This window comes from Canis lupus, chromosome 4 (assembly GCF_048164855.1).
Source record: "Canis lupus baileyi chromosome 4, mCanLup2.hap1, whole genome shotgun sequence".
Lineage (NCBI taxonomy): Eukaryota > Metazoa > Chordata > Mammalia > Carnivora > Canidae > Canis > Canis lupus.
The window spans coordinates 42484021-42503812 of NC_132841.1; the positions used below are offsets into that span (position 1 = coordinate 42484021).

General features: G+C 47.6%; 1 protein-coding gene across 1 annotated transcript in view; it reads right to left on the bottom strand.

Moving 5' to 3' along the window:
* Positions 1–6268: 6268 nt before the first annotated feature.
* DOCK2 (dedicator of cytokinesis 2) overlaps positions 6269–19792 on the bottom strand; it is a 397905-nt gene continuing 384381 nt past the window's right edge. Inside the window, exons 46-52 of the mRNA XM_072824198.1 lie at positions 18722–18805; positions 13258–13395; positions 11597–11724; positions 10493–10664; positions 9356–9476; positions 7733–7875; positions 6269–6815 (exon numbers count right to left, since the gene is read on the bottom strand). Of these exons, the coding sequence (XP_072680299.1) occupies positions 6753–6815; positions 7733–7875; positions 9356–9476; positions 10493–10664; positions 11597–11724; positions 13258–13395; positions 18722–18805 (849 nt within the window). The 3' untranslated portion in view covers positions 6269–6752. The remainder of the gene's footprint in view (positions 6816–7732; positions 7876–9355; positions 9477–10492; positions 10665–11596; positions 11725–13257; positions 13396–18721; positions 18806–19792) is intronic.

Here is a 19792-nt window from a genome sequence, read left to right on the forward strand (position 1 = left end):
TGCTAGAGAAAGTAGGCTGGAAGGGGGAAGAATTAGTTAATTTTCACTTTGACCAGAGAGAAACAGGAGGTGGAACCTTCACCATGTAGCCTGACCAGGGCTGTGAGAGAGAATGAGGAGGCATATCTGTGAACAATCAGCTATCTCTGCAGCTTGTCATGAAGCAGTGGTCAGCACAGCGATGCCTTATCTTAAATTGCTCCCATCTTTCCCTGCCTCACTCCTCTTTTCCCTCCCATCTGCTGCCTGGACATGCCCTCCCAAATAAGTGTCAGCTTCCAATCCTTGGGTTGTATTTTCTTGATTATTGCTTCTCAAACTCTTATGTGCATTTGAATTACAAGGGGCTCTTGTCAAAATGTAGGATCAGTTCTATGGGTCTGGGTGGAGCCTGAGAGTCTGCATTTCTAACCAGCTCCCAGGTGATGCTATGAAGCTGTTCTGCAGATCACTCAAAATAGTGAGATTCTAGGGGACACTGGCTATCATAATTGCAACCAGCCAGGAGTGGATTTAGGAAACAAACTATCCAGATGGGATTTTGGAACTACATTGGCCCTGTACCTGAAGGCAACAGGAACCTCATGGTAGGTGGAGTGGTAATGGCATAAGGGATTATGACATCATAATTACTCCACTCACAAAAATGAGGTGCAGGCAGAGCCATGGCATTTGAGGATCAAGCAGCTGAAGTGCTTAACTAGTGCCAGGGTAATGATAATTACAAAAACTGCAGAGTAGGGTGGCTGCTTCTGTGGCACTTGAGTTGTTCCCAAAGTAGGGTGTGGTGGGTTGGGGCAGCTGCAGGCATGTTCTCAAAATCAAAGTGCCTCCATACTAGTGAAGGCACTTTCCTATTATAGCAAATTGTTACAACTTACTGGCTTAAAGCAACACACATTTATTAATTTAGTTCTGTGAATCTGAAGCCTGGTAAGGGTCTCGCTGAGCTATAATCAAGGTGTTGGCAGAGTTGTGTTCCTTCTGGAGGCTTGAGGGGAGCATCTGTTTCCTTGTCTTTTCCAATTTCTAGAGGTTTCTGGCATTCTTTAGCTCAGGGCCCCTTCATCCACCTCCAAAGCCAGCAACGGACAATGACTTCATCTTATGCCCCAACCTCGGTCTCTCTTCTCCAGCTTCCCTTTTCCACTTTTAAAGATCCTTGTGAACATATTGGATCCCACCGCCCCCCCCCCCGCCCCCGCTTCAGGTAATCCAGGAGAATCTCCCTGTTTTAAGGTGAGTTGATTAGCAACTCCATCTGTGACCTTAGCTCCCTCTCGTCATGGAACCTAACATATTTATAGGTTCTGGGATTAGGATGTGGACTTCTCTGGGTAGGGGGCTGGGGGCATTATACAGCCTCTGTGGAAGTTTTAAGAGAGACTGTTATCTCATGCAGTTACAGAGCTGACTGTGTTGGAATTGGGTCAGAATCTGATTCTAAGGGTGAAGGAGTTTCAAAGATACTAATGCAAAGCCTCAGCAAATCTCCTGTGGTAGAATCAGGGCCCTGAGAGGAAAAGAGCAAGCCCCAGGATCTGGCCTAGGATGCTGGATGTATGAAGCTGAGAATCTCAAACCCCTCAGACCTCCTGAAATGTCTTTCTCTTGTCAGAAGAGAACAGCCTTCCTTGTCTTGGAGAGCTCATGGGCAGCATATGCCCTGCTGGGTTGATGCTTATTCCTCTGGAGAACTGACTCCCCCACCAACTCTCACTGCCTCTACCTGGTAACCAGAGCCAGGTTCTGGTATTGCCTGAGAGAGGGACTGTATATCCTTCTTTGGGAAGATACAGCTTACAAGCAAGTGTTTGGGCACGTGGCTAACAGGTACTGGGAAGATGCATGAGGATGGATCTGAGGGTGTCTAGGCTTAGGTGGTTGTAGAAAATAAGGTTGGATAGGAGAGAATTCATTGGCATAGGGCATGTATGCTTTACTGAGCATTCAGTGTTATAGTCAATATATTTGGAGCTGATTTTCTAAGATGATTCCTTAAAGATTGAACTGATGATGACCTACAGTGGAGTGGAGATGCCAGAGCTTCCTTGGTTTATTCAATGAATGCTACTAATAAAGAGGGGGCCCGCCACCTCTCACCCATGTTAATGTTACAAAATTTTGGGCTCCAGGGGTCAGGACATGCTGAACATCCCATTGAATATACACAACAAGCTGTTGCATCTCACATTTCCTTCCATTCAAAAAGAGGCATCAAACTTGAGGGGCCATTTTAGATTTTTGAACATCAATAACTTGGGAATACTGCTTCAAAAGATTCATCAAGTAACTTTGGAACATGCCAACTTGAGCAGAGCCTAGAGCAAAAATAGTGTGCAGCAGGTCCAGGCGTGGTTCAAACAGTTTTGATGCTGCTAGAATAGTCTGTGGTAGATGTGGGTGCCAAAGAGAGTTGCTAACAAGGCCCTTTATGATAATCACAGCACATACTTCTGGAATCTAAAGCACAGCTATATACTTCTTGCCCCTCGGTTTAAGTAATTGCTCCCAGAGGGCTACTGGGTCCTGGCAGAAGCTGAGCAGCTCACTGGGGGACACTGACAATGCAAATGGAGATGTCCATCATGGATGTCATGGGTGTCTCCAAGTCATAAAGTGGGTCAACATGGCAGAAATCCATCATATTATCAGAATCCCATGGTACCTACTTTTGTTTCACTGATGTCTCTTCTTTAACCCAGACCTGTGGACCCATGGAGGGGTTCCATATGGCCAACTTATGGAAGGATAAGACTAAAGCCTTGTTTACTGATGAGAGGCCTACTCTGTTGGTGCTAGCCAGAAATGGACTGGTGCTATGTTATGGCCCCAACGAGGGATGAGGGGAATCTCCCCAGTGGCAGAGCTGCAAGCAGTACCCTTGGCTGACCTATCTAATAGAGAGAGGCATGAGCTGAGATAGACATTCAGACTCCAAGCAGTAGAACATGGCTTGGCTGGTTGGTCAGGGGATTGAAAAGACTAATACTGGAAGATTAATAGCTGGGGTCTAGGGAATATGTATGTGCATGGTCCAGCAGGAAGAGATTCAAAGCTTGTAGATCCACATTTCAATACCCACCAGAAAGATTGATAAGGTGGGTGACAATCAGGTGAATTAGATGACCTTGCTCCTCAGCTACGATTTGGTTGCCCAATGGACCAAAAATGAGCAGGGATGGAGACTGCACGCGTCCAACAATATGAGATCCCTCTCATCAAGGATGATACGGTCATTGCTACTGTTGAGTGTCCAGCATGCCAGTGGCTGACTAATACTGAGTGTGTGACATGGCTCTATTCCTCAGGCCAACATGGTTACCTCCCTCCTGCCACTGTCTCCTATCCCTTTCCCCCTTTCTCACTGTCCTAGAATTGCATAGCCCTCAAGTACAAATAATCAGTCATTGCCTGAGAATCTGTTTCCTTGGGAACTGTGGCTATGACAAGAAGGTAGAGGCACTCAATATTCAGAAAGAACAGCAAACAGATGGGTTACAGGTTAGGATGTCTGAAGGGCAGAGCCCAGCCTGATTTCAGATGTCAGGATGGCCATTCATTTTTCTCAGTTTCTCTACTATTTGCTAACGTAAAGCTGAAAGTTTGGAAGAAAGTCCACTCCATGCTTAGAGATAAGGCTAAAAATGCCCTTCCCCAAAGAATAGTAACCTTGGTGCCCTAGATCACAGTAGAATGTGAATGATAGATATCAGCTCTATCTCAAAGGCAGAGGAAGGGTCATCGGAAAGCAAGGGGTCTTTGGATGCTTAAACAGAGGGTGAAAGAGTGCAATGGAAGGGAGATTACCTACAAGGAAACCAGTGAGTTAGGCAGGGCTGGTTATAGATGGAGTCCTGCGGATCATAGCTAGGCAAGCTTGGAGGAGTCACTGAACTGTAAAATGAGAGGGTTGGATGAAATAATCTCTAAAGGTCCCTAAAAACTCCGCCAGGAAAGGAATAGATATATCGAGTGGATCCTTCCTTCCACCTCGCCCAGCCTCCCTCCCAAGAGCTCTGAAGGCATACGTATGCCCTTCCTAGATCACACTAGTGAGTTTGACAGACTTTGGTTATAATAAGGTAACCCCCAGAGGCACAAGGAAAGTTGTTCTGGACACATAGCCCCCACCTTCACTTATCCTGGAGGCCATCATTGGCACTGGGGGAGACTTTCCAAACGAGCATGGAATGTACAGAGTCTGATGTGGAGCTGAGGTTAAAGCCAGAAAGTGAACATGTGGATTTAGGTCATGAGGCTAGAAGTGGACACAATTGGCTGTGCCCTTTACTGGCTGGGTGAAAAGAGCATACCGCCAACTCCCCAAGCCTGAGTTTCCACCTTACTGTGGTTGGGATCCTTGTGCCACTCTTGAGGGATTGGTGTGAAGATGTGAGAAGAGAGGAGGCATAGGGTAAGTGTCTGGTAAATGGAAGCTTTATTATCGTCATTTGTTATAGTTATTAGTGCTGGCATGGATGTTACTGGCACGTAGCCACAATATCTGGAATTGTCCTGACAAGCACCAAGTGGGCCATCAGCTTGTGACAATCCTAATTGAAATGAGATTTGAAGTTCAAACTCTGTTTAAATAAGAATCTACCAATTCCACTATTTGCTTCACTTCTATGGGAAAAGGATGAGTGCTCAAGACCCCTTCAGACTTAGTAAAAACTCACAAATACTGACAATTTTCAGGAAATGGAACTCATGGGGCCACACACTTGAGTGAGGAGAACAGAGCCATGGAGTTCTTAGAGGTTAAAACTGACTTTTCCAGGACACGGCAATAGTGGCTGCAACTGGGTGATTTTTGCAAGATGCCTTGGTAAGAAATGACATCTGTAATTACAAGGCAAAGGATTGTGTCTGTTCTTCTACAGCTGTGGGAAAAGGGGAGACCATTTTTCATCTCTGTTGAGATTTTGTCACAGCAGTTTGAAGAGGAGACATTTCAAAGTTAAATATTGGGATCTCATAGTTTGAACCGAGAAACAGCAGGCCTGGGAGGCTCGAGCCTATAACCCAGAAAGGAAGAAGGGAAACAGGAACAACTGATGCACTAAAGGACACTCAGGCTCCAGTGTCTGCACGTGAAGCATAGAGATGTCCAGAGGTATCTGGCTCCTCAGCTCCTTTAGGGCCTCACTTCTCCAGAACTCCTTCGGAAAGTGAATTCAGCCAGATTCCAAACCTTCAGGAGCTTTCTCCTCACCTTAGAGAAACCATAACTCAGACAAAACACCAACTACCACCGTATCAGAACTTTGTAGATGGTTGAGGGAATTGGAGGCTGCCCCAGCAGCAACAGGTCTAGGGCTTGGCAAGGGGAGCTGGAAGAAAGAGACCGGGGTGGCCAAAGGCTTTGGGGACTCAGGCATGAAGGTGTCTGCACAGAGTCATGGTCAAAAGCCAAGCTTCCTGTCTGGCTGCCTGGGTTTGAATCCCAGCCATTCCACTTACCAAGTGGATGATCTTAGGTCATGTCATGCCTCTGTTTATTCATCTGGGTAATAATCACACCCACCTCTTAAATCTTGATATAGGAAGCTAGTTCTTATGTCTGTAACACTGTTCTGGGGGAAGTCAAGCTCAATCATTTTGAGCTCTTATCATTCTTATCCCTCACTACCCCAGGGACCCTGTCTTTAAGAAGGACCCTGTCCACCCTACATCACTAGATGGCTCTAGCTCTGTGCTCCATGTTGCCATGCACTTAAATCCACCCAGAACTGACTTCCTTCCCAGAGGGGGTCTTTGGCCTCTGCCGAGACCTCTTCTTGCACAGTTCCCTTGGGTTATGGAGGTGACCCTCTGTTCCCATCACGCTCTCTTCTCTGCCCAGAGGACCTCCTCACCTTATTTGGGTCTCATCTGAGAAGTTCGTGATTCCTCCAAGAAAAGCTACCACTCTGACCTGGTGACACAATCAAAAGGCCAGACCACTTGGCCTAACTGTTTTCCTAACTCTTGGTTGGGTAGATTTTCCATTCCTTTCCAGAAGAGGAAAAAGGTAGTATGAAGATCACCTGAAGAATATTCTGGCAGACTTTTCCGGCATCCCTACTCCCCAGCATTCAGCCCCTAAGGAACTGGAATCGTAGAGAAGATTCCTGGGGGTGGCATGGACAAGATGGGCAAATCTGGTGCTTGTGACAGGCTGGGGCCAGGCTCCTTAACATCACTGCAGGCCCTGGGTGGCCTGCCTTCCCACCTTCTGCAAGCTGCAGGGATGCTGTTGATGGAATTATGCAACAACGCTGACTGGAGCCATGGACCCAGTTTTATTGTCAGTAAGAAACAGCAACACTTTGGAGAAGATCAGCTAGGAAAAAGACTGGTTGGTTGTATTAAAAAATGTAAAGTACAAAACTATTAACCAAAAATAAAATAAAAGAATACTTTAAAGGCTTTTCTGTTAAGTGCTAGGACTTAAAAAAAAATGAAATAAAAATACAGCTCCTTATTGCTAAGAAACCAGGTTACAAAAAGATGTGCCTAGGATGTTGGGGAGAGCATGGTGGGAGAAAGCATCCTTGCTGGCTCCTCATGTGTGCAGCCCAGAACCCAGGCTGGGGTGTCCTCACCCATCTCCTGGATTACTGGAGACCAGATCAGCCCTTGTTTCCCCTGAGTGAGGGCCACTGGAAGGAGGTCTCCCCACTGAAGCATCAACATCCCACTGTGTCTCTCTTCCTCTGGAAACTCTCCTCTCTGGCTTCCCACATGTGGCCTTGGTCACCAGCAGCTCACAGGTCTGAGGACAGGAAGTCCGGGATCTGCTTGCCTTCTTCAGCAGTTTTGCTGGCCAGCTTTATGGGAGAAGAAAACAAACACACGCAACCCCAGGATGGGAATCTCATGAGCACCAAATCAGGGCTTCCCAGTCCCAATCGCAAGGATGTCTGCGCAAAGCCCAGGGCATATGAGGTAGGATGACCCTGAATGTGGCCAGAGAGGCAGTACCTCTAAGTGTCTAGAGCACCGACTTTGCTGTTTCGTGCACTGCGGGCCAGTGGCTTCCCTAACTCCGTGAGCCATATAAAATCCTCACAGGCACTGTGGAAAGTCACATCGGACAAGGTTTAGAAAGTGCTCCGCATGGTGCCTGGCTCACTGCACGCTCACAGTAAACTTGCGACTATTATAGTAGCAGAGTTCTGGTTTATATCATCTTGAGGATCAGAAGTGTCAACCGTACTTTTTTTTAAATCTTGAGTAAAGACTGACAAGTAACAATAGGAGATGGGATTTAAAAAGTCAGGGCTTGGAAACTAACTTTTAATTAGTAGGATTTTGTAATATAGGTTGAATAGGAAAGCTCCTCCAAAAAAAAAAAAAAATTAAAAAGCACTTTCAGCTTCTAAAGATAGCTGACTGTTGTGGCTCTGACAGGCACCCCAAAGGGCAGTTCAAGAAAAGGACGGTGACTGGTCCTGAGGTCCCAGGGGCCCTGTGTGTGCTCTTGACACGTGACTGCAGCCCAGCTGGGGTCAGTCCTGCTCTGAGACCAGGGCCCAAGAGGAGAACTGCAGTGGCGGCATTTCTGGCCAGTGTCCCAGCCCCTGCAGACCCTGACCATGCTTCCCGGGGAGTGCTCACATGTGTGTGCGTGTGATGCACACACATGCTTGCCTCCCCTCCTTCCCATTTTCTCCTCTCTCTGCCTTGCTTTCTTCCCATATCCCCTCCCACATACCCTCATCTTTCCACCCATCTGGGTCCTCACCATTGTCTTGAAGAACTGATTTACTTTCTTTCGTTTGAGTGTCTTCTTGTCGCCGTCTGAGAAAGGGAAGAAGGTCTGGCTGAGGCGGGGGGACGAGTTGGCGTCATCCATCCCAGGCATGCCTGCCACTGAGAGCGTGAGGGCTGGAGGGAGAGTGGAGAGAGGGAGTGAGTGGGTGGGCAGAGGAGAGGCAGGGGACAGGAGGGTGACGTGGGGGAGGCAGGCAGGAGACAGGCTGGGGGACAGAGACAGAAGCCAGGGAGGACACATCATGGTGCGAGGTAGGAGGTGGGAAGGCCTGCTTGCTGCCTTGAAGGGGGCTGTTGAAGCTGTCCTCCCAGGCAGGGCTTGCCAACCCCACAGGCAGGGCCCTTGGTGGAGCCTCTGTGCTAGAACACCGGGGATGTGGGGGAAAGCCTCCTGGCCGCTGCCGCTCTGATTTCCTCAAGGGACATAGCCTTTTGCCCCAAGGTGGGGAGACAATGTGAGCTTACTCACCCTTCCCCTTTCTATACCAGGAACCTGGCTTTCTCACTTTTCCCCAAGGCAGAGAGAACTGGCAGTTACAGTTCTCAGCTTGGAGACACACAGACCTGACAAATCACCTACCTCTGGATGCTCAGTTTTGACCTTGGTAACATGGGGACAAGAGCACAGACCTCCAGGGTATCATGGTAGTGTGAGGATGACAGTGACATGACTGTGTGTCTGGCCAGACAACCACAGCTTAGGGTACAACTGGGCAGGGGTCAAAGGCACAGTTCCAGAGGCAAAGGGCCTGGCCTGAACTCAGCCTCTGTCTTTTCCCAGCTGGTGATGTGTGAGAGACTGACATTCTCAATGCCTCAGCTTTCTCATCCACACAATGGAACTAAAGACACCATCTACTTTGTAGCTATGTGTTGAGGTATAAATAAAAGATGAAGATTTTAGCACAGGGCCTGGTATTGGTCAGCACTCAGGACATTTCCTTGTTGAGATCTGCCTGCCAAGTTCCACAGGGCAGTGCAGGTCTGTCTTGCTCCTCTCTGCCCTCTTCCTTGGTGCAGAGAGCATGGCACAGAGTGGCTGGCACAGGGACAGCTGTGTGTCAGATGCAGTGATCTTGGGTGTGCCCATCCCAATTAGGGCTGCAGGATCCCCCTCTGTGTGCTGCTAACATCCTTCCTGGACGATGACTGAGTGATGGCAGAAATAGGTATGAACACCTATGAATTAAACACTTGCAACTATAAGATGTGGTAGCAATTTCTGCATCTTCCAGAAATAGTGTTCCAGGTCAACAAAGGAAACATAGAGTTTCTGGCCTGTGAGGAGGTCTGGCTGACTGAAAATCTGTCACACCAGGATAGCTCTGGTGTGACAAATGGCTTCCCAGTGAATCCTGAGGACCAGAGTGATAACAGGCCTCCACCCCAGCCCCAGGCAGAGCTTGCAGATCGGCTTCCCCTACAGAAGTGGGTATGGTAAGAGCTCAGAGGACAGGGGCCCCCGAGCAGAGCCCCTATCCCCCAGGATACCTGGCCCCTTTGCTGTACAGATACAGTCCCCACCCATCTTCCACCTCCTGGAAGGCTCTGCTGTCTCTGTACCTTCTGGCGCTGGTGATGGCAGGGTGCATACCTGGGATGGTGGGCATGGATTGACTGGCAAAACTCATCTGAGAGAGGATGGATGCCCTGGGGGGAATGGCAGCATGCTCCGAGAGGTTGGTGTCACTCATGAACTCGTGCTTCCTAGAAAGCTGAATAGATACACCATGTATGCACATGTGCTTATGTGTGCGCATGTACACACACAAACAGACACACATACACCACATAGGCTTAGCGTTAGGCAGCTGTGGGCCGTAAAAAGTCAGTGACAAAGTACACAAAAGCTTTTGTGTACCTTGTACCAAGTTGACTTATTCTGCTTTGTATCATTCCATGCCAGCCTGCCACGTATGGGTGCATAGGCTGCATGCTATATAACTCTAGGAGCTGCGGGGGGGCATTCATTTAGACTATCATGTGAATGATACCCCCTAGAATTATAAAACACAGAAGACTTATTTCCAGTCTTCTCCCCTGGCAAGAGTAGCCTCTGAGGTCTACTGGGAAGTTTGTTGAGGGTCTTGTCTTTACTGGAAGGCATCTTAGTTGGACCCCTGCCCTTTCATCTGGCACCCCTCCCTGGCCAGTACATGTAATCCCTCTCCCCTTCCTAGGCTCCAAGAATGCCTTCAACAAACTTCTCTTTCAGGGGGAAACTAAGATTTGAACCCAATGACACCGAAGTCACTATTAAATAGCTATTAGAAGACAAAAGCTCTCAAAGCGGGGGCAGGGAGTCCATCTCTGCAACTGCAGCCAGGCTCCAAGTTTCACTAGAGGAGCCCAGCAGGTCTGAGATGTCAGTGGTTGGAATGGCCCTTGGGCTAGGGACAGGGCTGGAGAAGTAGAAGCAGCTGGCTGTTCTCTCTCTCTCGGAGTGTCACAGGCAGCTTCTCCCATCCCGCAAAGCCCCGCACCATGGTGGGAGAGACATGCACAGGCTGGAATCCAACAGCCCAGGGGCAAATCCCAGCTCCGTCCTGTCAGGTGGTGTGGACACTTGCAGTACTTCAACTCCCTGCTCCGCAGATGCCTCTGCATCACCTCTCTCACTGTAGATGGGAGGATCAAGTGGGACCTGGTCGGGGGGGTGGGGCAGACAGTATGCCTGTTCTGCAGCAGAGATGTGCTAATGGGTCAGAGGCATCCTTCCAGGGCCACTCACCCGCTTCAGGTCTGATTCGGCTGCTGCCTTCTCATCTGCAAACACCACACTGCTCCTCTTGGCCCTCTTCTTGGACCTCCGCAGCTTCACTTCTGGCAGCGTGCTCCCCACAGAGATCATCTCCACTGGCTCTGCTTTTGGAGTCTTAGGAGTTGCTAATTCCAGGTCAAAGCTGAAGGGTACAGAGGCAGCAGTAGAAACAGCAGTTAGAGCCTCAGTGGAACCACCTTGCAGGGACCCAGGCTGGCTGTGATGTCACTACAGGGGGCAGGGGGTAGATCAGCTAACCTGGCAGGGTTTGGGGCAACTTCACTGCTCACTTAATTTGCAAACGTTCCAAATACAGAGCAAAATAAAAGTGAAGGAGGTGAGCCATAAGCAGGAAAGACTGGAGGCGAGAAGAGACACCTGGTTAAGATGTGGCTTTGGATTCAGATCCTTTACTGAATGCCTTTGTGCATATCTCTCAGCCTCCCTGAGCCATTATTTCCTTTCAGTTAATGCAGGTGTTTGCAGGACCTTGCAGGTAGCCGCACGATGAGGTCTGAGGACTCCTTAGCACATTCTTGTATGTGGAGAGTCCTCGGCTCACATCCTCATGTCCTTAGAGTGGTGGAGTTGGGCTGGGTGGAGCAGAAGACTCCAGGATGGTGGGAGGAGAAAGGTTTTTCTTGAGGTGAGGGAGGACCACCCCCCCACCCCCGCAGAGGGATGAGTGGGTACAGGGGGGTCAGCTCTGCAGGGAGGAGTTGAGGGTACAGCACCCCTGGTAGAGGTGAGAAGATGCCAGACTGAAGCAGGCTCTGTGAGGAGCTCTGGCTGCAGAGATCGCCAGGCTGGGAGAATGCAAACTGGAGGTGCATCTGCTGGGGCCTTAGGAAAAGTTACCTTGGGCTTGGGCCGCAAAATGAACCCGTCTCAGTGGCATTGAGGGTACAGGGTGGCTGTGAGGGTTTAGTGAGGCACCAAGTAGTCAAAGGCTTTTAAGCAGAAGGGTAGGGAGGTGGTGTAAAGGTGGCCTCTGGGGCAAGAGGGGGAGCAACAAGGCTTTGTTGGGGGCAGAAGGGAGTAGGAGTGCAGGAGGTTCCTGGGGCAGGGACTGACCTCTCAGAGGTGGTCTTGCTGGGAGTGCTGCAGTCAGAGTTCATGGAGGCCATAGAGATAATGGACATCTGCCTGTAGGAACGCAGCATCGACCGTGGACGGCCCACTCGCCTGTCCTCAAAGTCGGGCTGCAGGTGGGGAGAACAGAGTAGTTAGCAGCCAGGCCGGCCCTCCAGTTGGATGGGCCAGGTAATTCATGTGGCTTCTGCCTTCCTGCTGCCTCCTCCACCTAAGCCAGGAGGAGCTGCAAGGCAGAGCAGGGCATCAGGACAAAAATTGCTGACTGGCTGAAGCTAGGAGGTAGTTGTTTTAAAAAAGAATAGGGCTGGCCTTCCTTCCTTGTTCCTGGGAGGTGACCTCTTAACCTTTGCACTTTCTCCAGTGACAGGAGTGTCTTCATTCTTCATGGTGGCTGCCTGATACTCCTGAGAAGACTCAGGCTGGAGGCCCAGCCAGAGGGACCAACTGTGCGGTTATAGGGTCAGGCTGTGAACCAGCTGATAGCAGCTCAATCTCTAGGGAGGAAAAGGTCCTGGAGACTGATTTCAATTATGTGACCAATGAGTCACCCCCTCATGACTATGTAATAAATCTCAATAACAATTTTCAACACTGGCCAAGGTGAGTCTCCTGGTGGGTAATCATATGTGGATGTGCTGGCAGGGTAGGTAGGGTGATATGTTTCGAGGGCACAGACCTCACCCTATGTATCTCATCATTTGGCTGGTCCTACTAATTTGTATTCTTTATCATAAAACTGTAATCATAAGCATAGTGCTTTCTTGAGTTCTGTGGAATTCTGTGAACATGAAGGGGGTTGAGGGAGTTCCCATATTTGTAATCAGTTGGTCAGAAGTGCAGGTGGTCTGGGAACCCTGGTGTCTGAAGTGAGGGCAGTGGAGGACTTTGCCCTTAACCTGTGAGATCTGACCTAATTCTGAGTAGTTGACAACCGAATTCCATTGCAGCGTCATGTCACTGTTGGAAGACAGCTTGTTTCATGGAAAAACTTGGGCCAGATGACAAGAGGCCCGGGTTTACCTCTACACTTTCTCAGGAACTCATGCTCCCTCTCTGGGCCTCAGTTTTGTAATCTATAAAATCAGAGGCTTGAGCCGCATGGCCTCTATGAGATGGCACAGCCTTGATGTTTTAGGATTCCACTTCCTAGGGAAGAGGATAAAAACGTCCCTGTGAGCACCAGGTCCCTGGCCTCTTTATGTCACAGAGGCTATTAGTGGCCAAAAGCATTGGCTTTGGAGGCCAACAGAGCCAGGTGAAAATTCTGGCCTCCCCTCCCTTGCTATGTAGCCTTTGGCAAGTAACTTAACATTTTTGAACCTCCAAAAGAGATGTAAGGAGTTGAAAATCATTCCTACTTCCCAGGCGTGTTGTGAGGACTTAACGACTGGTAGATACCAAGTGCTGAGATCAGCCTGGGCACATACTAGGTGCTTTGGCAGTCTCGAAGCACTAAGGGCTCACTTGCCTGGGGGTGTTTGTCTGGGGGTGACTGTCAGGGATCATGTTTAGAGGAAGGTTCTACTGGATCAGTTCCTCCTCCTCCAGAGCAGGTTCCTTTGCTGGGTCTCTGCCAGCCCCACTCCCCACACCCCCACTCTACCAGTCTCACCCCTCTCAGCCACAGGGACCACCCGTACCATTTCTCTGACACCATACTCCTTCTCCACCTTCGCTTTCAGGTTCTTGAAACATTCTTCCATCCGGTCGTGGAAGGGTCGCAGATTCTCTGACACCCTTTTCTCATGGATTTTAATTCCAGCTCCCAGGAAAGGGATCTGGAGAGAAAGGTGGTAAATGAAGAACTTGTTGAGGGCATTGAGGCCTCTGAGACCTTCACACAAGGTCTCTAGCTCTGGGAAATAGGGAAACTGCCACCCTGGTGTTTGCTCTGGAAAAGGAAAAAGACTTCCAGCCACCCCTGCCCCGTAGGAGGTCAGATTCCTATTAGAGGCTGTATGTTTAGGAAAGAATCCCTGTTATGAATCTACTGAAGGGCAGAGTGTGGGGCTAGTGGGGAGGAAGTTCTGTGGTTCTCAGGTAAAACCTTGCCCCAAAATCTCTAGGCAATGCAAAAGGGAAAGTATGAATGTCAGATAGAAGGGGGATAGAAGAAAAGAAAGGCTGAAAGGAACACTTGGAGTGATACAGCTTCGTCTTATGATATTGGAGGTCCAATTATTCTTTAGGTGGTTGCTGAAGATCGATAGGGATGTGTTAATACCCTAAGGCACTAGCAGAGTTTTTAAAAAGTGATGATAAAGGCTTGGCAAGGTGGAGAAGGATGAGGTGACTGATGGGAGGAAGTTAAACTCACTTATCAACAAAAGAAGTCAATGGAATGCTGTCTAAACAGTAGCTAGAAGGAAGAGTAGCTGATTCACAGTGGCCACCACTAGAAGGAATGCTGAGAAAGATAGTAGTGTGGCCTCAGTGAAACATAACTAGGGGTGCAAAGAGATAGAATATAGATTATTTTGAAGAAAAAAATTAACATTTCCATGATGGTAACATAAGGACACTGCTGCCTTCTTCTCTGGGAGATATTCCTGAAAGGACAGGGTGAATGAGAAGCTGAAATCTTTTTTTTTTTTTTTGAGAAACTGGTATCTTATCTGACCTATTCCATGTCCAGTGGATGGAGGATGGCAACTGACCTCCTGGAGCAGAGGTGGGAGTTAGTGATAAGAAGAGGTCAATCTGCTTCTAGGAACCCATAAGCGGCTTAGGGATTGGAGGTAGCGGTTATCCCAGAAAAGTCAGGGTGACTTGAGAAGCTGAACACAGGGGGATAGGTTGAAATTCTATGACAGGAGCAGTTAGATCTCCAGGTCCTCATCACATCATCTTGTGGACAAGTGTTATATTTTCCCATTTCCCCAAGAAGAAGGAGCTTATCCTCTAGAACAATTAGAACAAGTTGTTCTGGGCTTGAGGGTACCAAGCACCATGGATGGCAGGGATGAGGAGCCAGACTAGAAATAGGGACTTGAAGGGGAAGTTTGTACACTGATAGGAAGCCCTTTACTTCCCAAGTCCCAAAGTCCAGTAGCAAAGCTGCCAGGATTATCTTTCCTATGTTTGAAAGATCTGTTGTCAGAGAAAGTGAATGACCCATTATTTAGTCATGTGTGGATCACTCAGTTACCATAGAGTGATGCCATTTAGTTGACAAAGCCACCACCCATGTACACAGAGCTTCACTCGACTCTTCTATGCCTTAGTTTTAATTATGATGATCACCAGACATTTGAAGAGGCTCTCCAGTAAGAGAGAGAGAGAACAGAACCAACAGAAAAGAAAGCAAAAAGGAAGGAAGGGAGGATCAATGAACTAATTTGGAAAAACAAAACAAAACAAAACAAAACAAAAAAACAGGGAGAATAGAGAGGACCTAAGAAAGCATTATTTTTAAAAGTTCAATTAATATAAAGAAACAGGAAAGATCCTCCATCGATGAAATAAGACAAAGATTTTATTTAAAAAAGAAGAACAGAAATCCCACATAGAAAAACTACTAAGATGTAGTTAAAGAATGGAGGTACCTTTATAGCCTGAGTTTTACACATTAACAAAGACAGGAAATCACTTATCTAGGCATCTATCTCAAAATTTTAGTAAAAGTACATTGAATTAAACACAATAGTAAAAGGAAGGACATAGTAAAAGTGAGAGTAGGTATGGATGACAAAGGAAACAAACTTACAGCAGAGAGAATTGAGGAAGCCAAAGCTCATTCTTGGGAAAACCCTTTTTTGATATCCAGCAAGGCTAAAGATGCCTGACCTTGAAATTCTAGTACTAGTTACTTACTGAGGGAAGTGAGTTTGTTTGCCAAAAGACATGAACAAGAATGTTCATCGCAGTTTTATTCATGCCATACAAAACCCAAGAGCAACCCGAATGTCCGCGACAAGAGAATGGATCAATAAATTGGTTTGTCACTAGTATGTTGTATATTCATGCCCTGGATGAGGGAAGCAAAAAACATAAACCTCTGATATATGCAACAGCCTGGTTGAGCCTCAAAGGCATTATGTTGGGTAAAAGAAGCCAGACACATGGTAGTGCATACTGTGTAGTAGTACATATGGATAATAGCATTTATATGAAATTCAAGAACAGGCAAAACTAACCTATGCTGATTGAAGTCTGGCAGTATTTACCAGAGCTAGATATTCTCACATACTATAACCGACTCCATGCCTAGGTACACACCCATCAGAAATTATGCATATGTGTGCCCCAAAGACACATATAAAGATGTTCAGAACAGCATTCCTTATAATAACCCAAACTACAATCAACCAAAATCTCCATCAGTTGAGAAATAAATGAATATGTTTTGGTATAGTTCCACAATCCTGCTGTCCAGACCATTATATACATCAATGAAAATGGATGATAGCTCTGTACAAGATGAATGAATTTTACAGACATAACATTGAGCAAATAAGTTAGATCCACAGAATGCAGACTGTGTGGCTTCATTTGTATTATAGGCCAAAAATAAGCAAAAGTGAATGCCAGTGTTTAGGAGTGAGAGCCTGAGTTGTAAAAACTATTTTTAAAACAGCAAGGAAACGATTACTGTAAAAACAGGAGAGTGGTCAGCCTTGAGGAGGACAAGCAATGACTCTAGGCTAGGCTTCTAGACATAAGCTGGCACCTGGGTGCTGGCAGGATTCTACTTCTTCATCTAAATGGTGGTCATATGGGTGTACATTTTGTGATAAATCAATGTGCTGTATATTTTTGCTATGTTTATTTTTCTGTGTGTAATCTCACAAAATGTTTAAAAGATGAAAAAACCATAGACATCTTTCCATGCCCATAAATATAGAGAAAATCTTTACAAAGAAAAAATTAGAAACAATTGATCTTGAGATCTGTAAAATGTTGAACATGGAAAACACTTGGAAAGTTTTGTTTTTTGTTGTGTTGCTAGACTAGGTGCTAGGATATTCCCCTTTGAAATCTAAAGTTGTCAGGCTTTGAGAAAAATCCAAGTGTATCTGGCTCTGTGAAACTAAGATCCAATTTAGAATTAAACTCCAAGAGGTCAGGGAGCAGGCCTAATTTTGTCCAGCACTATTTCAGTTGCTGGAAACACAGTAGGATCTCAATAAAGGTACAAGAATGGATAGACGGGACAAGGAAGAGCTAATTCGCTGTAATATTACTTCACCATGACAGGGCAACCTTTTAAGCGTTAAGTGCCCATAGTTAGGGTGCCTGGACCCCGAGTGGGAGGGACATGGCCCCCTGAGGTAGGTACAGGGTAGGAAGTGGCCTTTAACATGGGGGCTTGTTGGGGGCAGGGGGAATGTGTTGGGGAGAAGGTGACCACTGGGGGGCACTGTCTGAAGAGGCCAAGCTAATGGCTCTTAGAAGCTGTAAGGTCTAATGATACGCTTTCAAAGTCTCCCTTCTTTGTAGTGTCCCTCCATTACCTCCAAGACTTTGACAGAGTTCTTTTAGAAGGCACAGCCTGGCACTAGCTGTGCTGTGAGAATGAGGTTTGTGCTTTGGGTGTGGTGGACACAACATGGAAGGTCCATTACCAGGTGATAAGACCTGCCCAGTGGAGAGGCCCAGGGTAGTGACATGGATTGAGAATGACACCCAACAACCAAACAAATTTGTGTGACATGCTAGCCCTCCCTGGGGCATCCCAGAAATATCTGAGAAGGGGACCCAATCAAAGCCAGGCCTTCCTGATTGCCAGGATGGGGATAATGAGAGGGGATACCATTATTTGAGTAGTAAAGGACATAACGACCTCAGGAAGCTGGGGATCTTGGGGAGGTTTGGGTTTCACAGGTGGCACAAGGTAAGACGGGAGAGAAAATTCCAGACACACAAAATGCACTCAGGAAACCGTGTCTGTGCAGCACTTACTGTTTCATTTTTAAAGCCTTGCTTTGCATAAATTGGCAGAGGCAGAGAAGGACCTGAATTAGGAATCCTTATTTTAAGAAAAGAGGCTGCACCCAATGCTTCTCATTCCCTGATTTCCCTAGAGTAACAAAAAACTCTCTACCACAATAGCTTGCTTTTCTTTGCATGGTGACTGGCAAGAAGAGAGGGAGGGAGGACAGGCAGCTGCAAACTGCTGCCCCCTGCTCTGTGCCTCCCCAGCTCCTGCCCTCTGGAGCCCACCTGCTGTTCTGGGTGCTGAGTGGTCCCTGCAGAGCAGGTTGATGTTTGAGGTTGGGGAGCCTTGTCCTTTGAAAGCCTCTGGTGTGTGGGGGTCTTGTGGGCTGTTTATTCTCTAGGGAGTAGGGGAGAGAGGGAGAGAGAAATAAAGGGAGAGAGAAGGAGGGAGAGAGAACAGAGGAGAGGGAGCCAGAGAAAGGCAGAGAGAAGGAGGGAGGGAAGTGAAGAGAGGAGTAAGATGTGAGGGGCAGAGGGAGGCAAAAGACTGGAGGGAGAGAACCAAGAAAGGCCTAAGAGAAAAGAAGAAAGGGACAGGTGCACAGGAGACAAGAGATCAGAGAAGAGCATGGAGGGAGGGGATGGCGTACAAGGAGAGAAGGGATAGAGGGGAGACAAGCGGGGTGGTAGGAAGGACAGCGCCTTCCAAGTTTTCTGGCTTGGCTCTGGAGGCACAGAATGCAGGCCCTTTGACCAAAACCCCAACAAATGAAGGCCTCAATTATTTCCAAACCTGATAATCCATCTGAGCATTATCTGCAACTAACTGGGTCAGCTTTAGGAGGTGGGGGTGGGGTCCAAAAATCTTCTATTATCTGATTGGCACATGTCAGGTCATGGGCCTGGCTCTCATTTCAGTCCCACTGGGAAAAGCTACCACCTCGGAATCCAACATGCATGCAATAAAGCAGTCTTAGCAACATGCAGCACAGCATGCTGCCCAGCACCTGTATGGCACCCCAAGGGTGCAGTACCCCAAATCCCAGTTCCAGGATGAATCTGCTCATGGGAGATGGATTCGGAGAAGGGCAGAAAGTCAAGGGACAGGAGAAGAGGTTACACTAGGTTATTGGCAGGCAGCCAGAGACTAGCTAGCAGAAGGCAAGGGAGCCTGAAGAGGACAGGAAGGAGGCAGGGTGACCCCGTTCCAGTCCAGCTATGATTTACCTGCCACGCAATCAGGTCCTTGAGCCGGCTCAGTCTTTCCTGGTCCTCAGGGTGATCCCTTGTATACTCCTCTGTGAAAAAGGCCTGGGAAAAAATAAAAAATAAAAAAAAAGAAAAAAAAAAAAAAAGAAAAAGAAAAAGGCCTGGGGAGGACAGGCAGGCAGTTTGGGTTTCCTGTTCATTTGGTGTGGACCCCACAACCAATCTCTCTGTTACTGGGAGAGTACTCCATATGAGGACAGCAGGCATGAGGTCACAGGTATTTGGATGGGGCAGGACCTGTCGGGACTGACATTGTTTCCACTTCCTGGAGAGTTGGATCAGAACCCACCGGGCAAGGGCCACAAATCCCAGGGGGGGAAGTTCTCAAAGTCTCCCCAGAGCAGATGCCTCAGCATCACTTGGGAACTTGTCAGACATGTATATTCTTGGGTCCCACCCAGACCTACTGAATCAGAACCTATGGGTGGAGTAGAGGTAGGGATGGAGGAAGAAGCTCTCCATGGGATTCTGATGCTCATTCAAGTTTGAGAGCATTGCGCCAGAGAAAAGAACTCAGGAAAGTATTTCACCTGTGGTGCTCTGGCTCCCTTCACCACCTCCCTTACTGGGTGTGTTCCTCGCTCTTTCTGGGACTTATGTCCTCAGGGTATATACACATAAACATGTATTATCACCTCTCAAGGCTGAACAAAGGGTTACTGATGATGACTAATGGATATCCAAGGGTAGCTAGAAGTATTGCTCAGGTGACTGGAATTACTGTCTCTGAATCATACTACTGCACTGTATTCTTTTACGTCAGTGGAGGACATAGGAAAGATAAATAGGGGATTCATTATGACATGTGTTAGAATGAGGAGTCTATTTTCCCCTCTGTGCCACTAATGTATGGACTAGGTAAAAGCTAAATAAAGACTTTTTATTCCACTTCAACGCTGGGAAAGCTATGTTCCTCTACTGAGAAATTGGTATTTTCCCCCAGTGGAAAAGGTGATTCATATAACTATTGGCATTTCTCTTTTTGCCATAGACACCAGGAGGCTCAAAAATAAAATCTATGGCATCTGG